Here is a 6,930-nt window from a genome sequence, read left to right as displayed (position 1 = left end):
ATAATAACAAAAACAAAAACAAAAACAATAATAATAATAATAATAATAATATTAATTCGCAGTAAATAAAATTTATAATTAAAATACAAAAATATTAAATTATATAATAAAATAAAAATGCTAATAATTGCAATAACAACACTGTAATAATAAAGAACCATAAAGAATACAAAAATTTAAAATATTAAAATCAATAGTGAGAAGCAACAAACAGTATGTATGTTGTGTTGACAAAGTAAGAGAAGCAATTGAGACCCTGCAATTGTGTGTAAATGAGGCAGAAAGTCAGATCAGCAACCTGGGACTTGGTCACAATTTTCGTGATGCCATATGGCAGCAGGGTCTACCATTAGACAATACATTATGCTTCCAATAGTCTTCCCAGACGGTAGTACCTCCCTTGTTGTTAGCTGCCTACTAAGGATTGGTAAAAACACCCCGAGAAGGTTTAGAGTGGAGGACTGTGGCTGCCAACCAACATATTTAAAGATGATGCTCTGATTAATTGATTCATCACAGACTATCAGACATACTTATGTGTCATGACAACAAAATATATACGCATTACACAGGTAGCGTGGCCGAGCGGTCTAAGGCGCTGGTTTAAGGCACCAGTCTCTTCGGAGGCGTGGGTTCGAATCCCACCGCTGCCAAGTGACTTTTAGCATATCTGTCTAACAGTAGACATTCTTCTGTTGTTAACCTAGAGAGTCTACTTATTTTACCTTTACTAGTTTTTCTAATCTCTTTCCTCATTCGTTCTTCCCATTTCTTTTCATGCTATTCTCTGTGTCTCTTGCCCTCTTTATCTATTTATAACACCCGATTACTGTTGTTATTCATTATTCTTTTCTACACCATTTACTATTTTCTACCTGCTCTTTCCTATCCATTCTCCTCTTTCATCTTGACCCGAGTTCTCTTCATCCTATCTCGGCCTTTTTCCCACATTAGTCGCCTCCACCCCGAACCCTCACCTCTCATTTGCCACCCTCTCTCACCACTCTCACCTCCCTGTCTCTGCCCTACCCTTCGTCTCCCCCTTCCCTGGTCAGTCTATAGATAAGTTAAGACAGTTGCCCTATGCCTGGTCATAGATAACCTCGCACTTACCACATTCTGTTACCTGAGCTGATATATTAATGTTACGTATAGGTATTGTCTTCAACCTCCAAGTGATGCTGTTTTTGTTTTGGTTAGGTTAGATTTGGTTTGGTTGGGTAAGGTTTAGTTATGTTGAATTAGGTTTGGTTAGGTGGGTTTAGATTTGGATTGGTTGGGCTTTTAGTTTGGTTGGGTTGGGTTAAGTTAGTTAAGTTGATTTAGGTTTGATTAGATAGGAGTTGATTTGGATTGTTTCGGTTAGGTTAATTAAGCTAAGCTAGGACAGGTTAAGTAAGGTTACATTTGGGGAAAGGTCACGGCAGGGTTAGCTCCCGAGGGATAATTATCAGATATGGCCAGTGCTATGTGTGGTCTGGGGTGTGCGAGTTTGTTGGAGAGGGTCAAGGAAGAATTAGAGAGGGCCACGTTGGAGAACCTGAAATTAAAGGAAGAGATGGCGAGGTTGAAGGAAGAGGCGAGACAAGGAAAGCCCGTGTCTGGCGATAACTCAGACGAGTGGAAGGATGTGAGGAGAGGGAAGAATAAACTGGTGATGAAAAAACACAACAAGGATACGTCAACAACGACATCAACAGCTAAGTGTACCAACTCGTTCAGTCCCTTGATAGACGAATTGGACGTTAGTACAGGGATAGACGAATTGGATGTTAGTACAGTCAGGGACAGGACTGACAAGGAAGGTATAAAAACTTTAATTGTTGGTGACTCACAGGTATGGTACTTGGACATGGCTTTTTGTGGTAAAAACAAAAATAGGATGAGGGTGTGTTTGCCAGGAGCTGGGGTGGGGGATATAGTTGACAGGATGGACAATATCTTTTCTGGTAATGGGAACAAACCCATTATCTGCCTCAGTGCAAGAGGCAATGATATTGGCCGGTGTAGGAGCGAGGAGCTTCTTGATAAGTTCAAGGCAGCTATAGATCGTATTAGGACTAGGGGAGGGATCCCTATCATATGCGGTGTCCTGCCTAGAAGGAGAGTTGGCAGTGAATGGTTGTCAAGGGAGGTTGGTGTCAACGACCATCTTGACAGATATTGCAAGTCAATATCAGTCCCATTCATTGACAACTGGGACAACTCTACAGCAGAAGGGACCTTTATGCTAGGGATGGGGTGCACCTGTCTAGGGATGGGGTGGCAACCCTGGCTGGGTCTCTTGAGAGGGCAGTTCAAATGATATCGAAGCCTTTAAACTGCTAGGGGAACATATGGGCACGGGGGTGGAGGAGACTGCAGTGGGAGTGGGTAAACAAAGTAAAAGATTACAGGGAAATAGTGATAGGAATGATGACAAAACAAAATTAGACAGGGAGTTAAAACCTAAACTCGGTAAAGAGAGGACTCAGAACACAACTAACTTAAATGTCTACTATGCAAACAGTAGAAGTATGAGAAACAAAATGGATGATATTAGGGCCTTGGTATGTACCGAAAAAATCGATATAATAGCATTCACTGAAACATGGATCAACCTAGACTCACGTGAATTACCGGTCGAATACCAAATTGCGGGTGACAAATTGTTCCATACCGATAGGCAGATCAGGAAAGGAGGCGGAGTAGCAATCTATGACGGATAATCTGAAGTGTGAATTAAATAAGGAAATAAAAACTGAGCAGAATATAGAAACAATTTGGATAGAATTAATCGACGGTAGGGAAAAATTAATCATAGGAGTAATATATAGAACTCCCAACCTTCATAGAGTTAATGAGCAACTTATCTGGGATGAAGTGCGCAGGGCTTCCATACACAACAAAGTCTGTATGGTAGGCGATTTTAACCTTGGCCAAATAGATTGGACTGACCTTACAGGTAACTCAGTATCAGAGGATTTCCTCGAAACGATCCAGGACTGTTTCCTAAGTCAACATATAACCGAACCCACCCGGGGTAGTAATATACTCGATTTAGTTCTGTCGAACAGAGAAAACCTCATTAGCAATGTCGAGGTAGGGAACCAACTTGCAAACAGCGATCACAAAGAAATTAGATTCCAGTTAGATTTTCAGGTCAGACGTAAGGAAAATTCCATTAAAGTCCCAGATTTCAGAAGGGCAAACTTTGATAGTTTAAAGAGGCAGCTGAGAGAGGGGGTATCGCGCATGGGCGTGAATCTGACAGATGACACCGACCTGATAACGAGATCTGAGATTGTCGAGTTCCACGACAATTTAAATAATGAGTTGCTTAATGCAGAAAGGCAGAACATACCGTACAAAAAACTCAGATCAGACAACAATGACCCTAAATAGATAAATAATTATGTAAAGAACATTATTGGCCAATGGAAGGCTATAGGTAGAAGGATAAACCGTGGCGAAATTTACCTCCTGGAGTATTATAAGGTATTGGCCGGTAGGGTTAAGACCGAGATAAGAAAAGCAAAGAGGAATAATGAACTGAAGATAGCAAGGGAGGCAAAGACAAACCTCAAAGGATTCTACCAAATGTATCAAACTAAAACACGAGATAAGATTGGACCAATACGTTCAGATACCAGCGAGCTAACTGATAACGACAGAGAAATGAGCAATAATCTGAACAAATATTTTTCAACAGTTTTCACCACCGAAAATTTAAACATGGTACCCAAGGCACCGACTCTATTCAGAGATAGTGAAGAAAACATATTAAGCGAGATAGTAGTGACTAGTAACAATGTTAATAAGCAAATAGACAAACTGAAGCCTAATAAGTCACCTGGTCCCAATGAGATATTTGCCAGAGTATTAAAGGAATGTAAGGAAGAGCTTAGTATGCCCTTAGCAAAGTTGTTTAACATGTCATTAAAAACAGGTGTAGTACCAGAATCCTGGAGGATAGCGAATGTAATACCGATTTTCAAGAAGGGGGATAGATCATTATCCTCTAACTACCGCCCAATCAGTCTAACATCAATAGTAGGCAAATTACTAGAATTAATCATTTCAAACTCTATTCGAAACCACCTGGAGAAGCACAAGTTGATCAATGATTCCCAACATGGCTTCACAAGCGGGCGTTCATGTTTAACTAATCTATTAACATTCTTTTCATCAGTTTTCCAATCGGTGGACGAGGGGCACGAATATGATGTGGTATATCTCGACTTTAGCAAAGCCTTCGACAGAGTCCCCCACGAAAGACTAATTAGAAAGGTAGAAGCGCATGGCATCAAAGGTAATATCCTTAAATGGATTAGGGCGTGGTTACGGGACAGGAAACAGCGAGTGAGCATAGATGGCACTAAATCACATTGGAGCAATGTCAATAGTGGAGTTCCCCAAGACTCAGTACTTGGACCATTATTATTTATTTTATACATAAACGACATAGATATCGGCATAGACAGCAACATAAGTAAATTTGCTGATGATACTAAAATAGGACGTGTGATTAAATCTGACGAGGACTCTGCAAAACTACAGGAAGATCTAAACAAATTTTTCGAATGGTCAGAAAAATGGCAGATGAAATTCAATGTGGACAAATGTAATGTACTCAGTATAGGAGATGTAAACAGGGAAACCAGTTATCAAATGAACAACGATGCCATTGTGGAATCCGACTGCGAGAGAGATTTAGGAGTAATGATAAGTAGGAATCTTAAGCCAAGTAAACAATGTATTTTTGCTCGTAACAAGGCCAATAAAGTACTTGGGTTCATACAAAGGAGTGTTAGTTACAAGACTAGCGAGGTCATCTTAAAATTATATCTAGCGCTTGTGAGACCTCACCTGGATTACTCAGTTCAGTTCTGGTCACCGTATTACAGAATGGATATAGAATCCTTGGAAAGAATTCAGAGGAGAATGACAAGACTAATCCCGGGCATTAGGAACCTTGAGTACAGAGACAGGTTAAAGCATCTTAATTTGCACTCCCTCGAGAGACGTAGAGTGAGGGGCGACATGATAGAGGTGTATAAATGGAAGTCAGGATTAATCAAAGGGGACATTACAAAGGTACTCAAACTATCCAACCAGGAGCGAACTCGTAACAATGGTTTTAAATTAGACAAATTTAGATTTCGGCGTGACATAGATAAACACTGGTTTGGAAACAGAGTAGTGGGTGAATGGAACAAGTTACCAAATATCATGATTAACTCGAATACGCTGGATAGCTTCAAACACAGGTTGGATGCTTATATGAGCAATAGGGGTTGGGTATAAACGGGACTGCCCAGTATGGGTCAATAGGCCCGCTGCAGTTTCCTCCATTCTTATGTTCTTATGTTCTTATATGAGTAACTGCCGGTAAATGTACTATAGTACTTAACCGGTTTCATTCACTTGGTAACTCAGTTGTTTGTGGTCATATGAGTCCCAACAATGACTCACCACCTCGTCTAGGTCTCCTCCAGTGAGTCACACACCAAATGTTATTATGATGAGTCGCTTCATTGGTGATACAACCTCCACCCAGCCAACCTTCAACCAGCCAACCTCCAACCACCCAACCTCCAACCACCCAACCTCCAACCACCCAACCTCCAACCACCCAACCTCCAACCAGCCAACCTCCAACCACCCAACCTCAGCCAGCCAGCCTCCAACCACCCAACCTCCAACCGCAACACTTCAGCAGCAACCTCCAACCGCAACCTCCAACCAGCCAACGCTTCAACCGCAACCTCCAACCGCAACCTCCAACCGCAACCTCAACCAGCCAGCCTCCAACCAGCCAACCTCCAACCGCAACCTCCAACCAGCCAACCTCCAACCAGCCAACCTCCAACCACCCAACCTCCAACCACAACCTCCAACCTCCAACCAGCCAACCTCCATCAACCTTCCAACCACCCAACCTCCAGCCGCAACCTCCAACCGCAACCTCCAACCACCCAACCTCCAACCACCCAACCTCCAACCAGCCAACCTCAACCAGCCAACCTCCAGCCAGCCAACCTCCAACCGCAACCTCCAACCGCAACCTCTCCAACCACCCAACCTCCAACCACCCAACCTCAACCAGCCAACCTCCAACCACCCAACCTCAACCCACCCAACCTCTTAACCTCAACCGCAACCTCAACCGCAGCCTCCAACCGCAACCTCCAACCGCAACCTCCAACCGCAACCTCCAACCGCAACCTGCAACCAGCCAACCTGCAACCAGCCAACCTCCAACAGCCAACCTCCAGCCAGCCAACCTCCAACCAGCCAGCCTCAGCCAACCTCAACCACCCAACCTCCAACCAGCCCAGCCTCAACCAACTTCAACCTCCAACCACCCAACCTCAACCACCCAACCTTCAACAGCTAACCTCCAGCCAGCCAACCTCAGCCAGCCAACCTCCAACCAGCCAACCTCCATCCATCCAACCTCAACCAGCCAACCTCCAACCAGCCAACCTCCACCACACAACCTCCAACCATCCAACCTCAACCAGCCAACCTCAACAACCAACCTCCAACCGCAACCTCCAACCAACAACCTCCATACCACCCATCTTCCAACCAGCCAACCTCCAACCACACCTTCACCCCACAACCTCCAACCATCAACCTCCAACCAGCCAACCTCCAACCAGCCAACCTCAACCGCAACCTCAACCAACCAACCTCCATACCACCCATCTTCAATAGCCAACCTCAACCACACAACCTTCACCCACACAACCTCAACCATCAACCTCCAACCAGCCAACCTCAACCAGCCAACCTCCAACCATAACCTCAACCAACCAACCTCCCTTACCACCATGCCAACCAGCCAACCTCAACCACACAGCCTTCACCCACACAGCCTCCAACCACCCAACCTCAGCAACCAACCTCCAGCAGCCAACCTCCAACCAGCCAACCTCCAACCAC

The 6,930-nt window shown here is 44.0% G+C and overlaps 1 protein-coding gene and 1 non-coding gene across 2 annotated transcripts; both read left to right on the top strand.

Moving 5' to 3' along the window:
* Positions 1-571: 571 nt before the first annotated feature.
* Positions 572-653, top strand: Trnal-aag. Its single transcript has one exon. It is a non-coding gene; the product is annotated as a tRNA-Leu (tRNA).
* Positions 654-5,503: 4,850 nt separating this feature from the next.
* Positions 5,504-6,702, top strand: LOC121853515 (extensin-like). Its single transcript, XM_042347667.1, has 2 exons — positions 5,504-6,029; positions 6,155-6,702. Exons 1-2 carry the CDS (start codon positions 5,504-5,506, stop codon positions 6,700-6,702), a joined length of 1,074 nt encoding a protein of 357 aa, XP_042203601.1.
* The last annotated feature ends 228 nt before the right edge of the window (positions 6,703-6,930 follow it).

The sequence above is a fragment of the Homarus americanus genome, unplaced genomic scaffold (assembly GCF_018991925.1).
Source record: "Homarus americanus isolate GMGI-L3 unplaced genomic scaffold, GMGI_Hamer_2.0 scaffold4896, whole genome shotgun sequence".
Lineage (NCBI taxonomy): Eukaryota > Metazoa > Arthropoda > Malacostraca > Decapoda > Nephropidae > Homarus > Homarus americanus.
The sequence above is the reverse complement of the archived record's forward strand: the minus strand, read 5'-3'. Positions and strand labels throughout refer to the sequence as shown.

What these genes read in the sequence shown, in the direction of transcription:
- LOC121853515 (XM_042347667.1), top strand. Translation starts at nt 5,504, where the DNA reads ATGAGTCGCTTCATTGGTGATACAACCTCCACCCAGCCAACCTTCAAC. An exon ending in CAGCCAGCCAACCTCCAACC is followed by an intron (nt 6,030 to 6,154) that starts GCAACCTCCAAC and finishes CCTCAACCGCAG; the next exon opens with CCTCCAACCGCAACCTCCAA.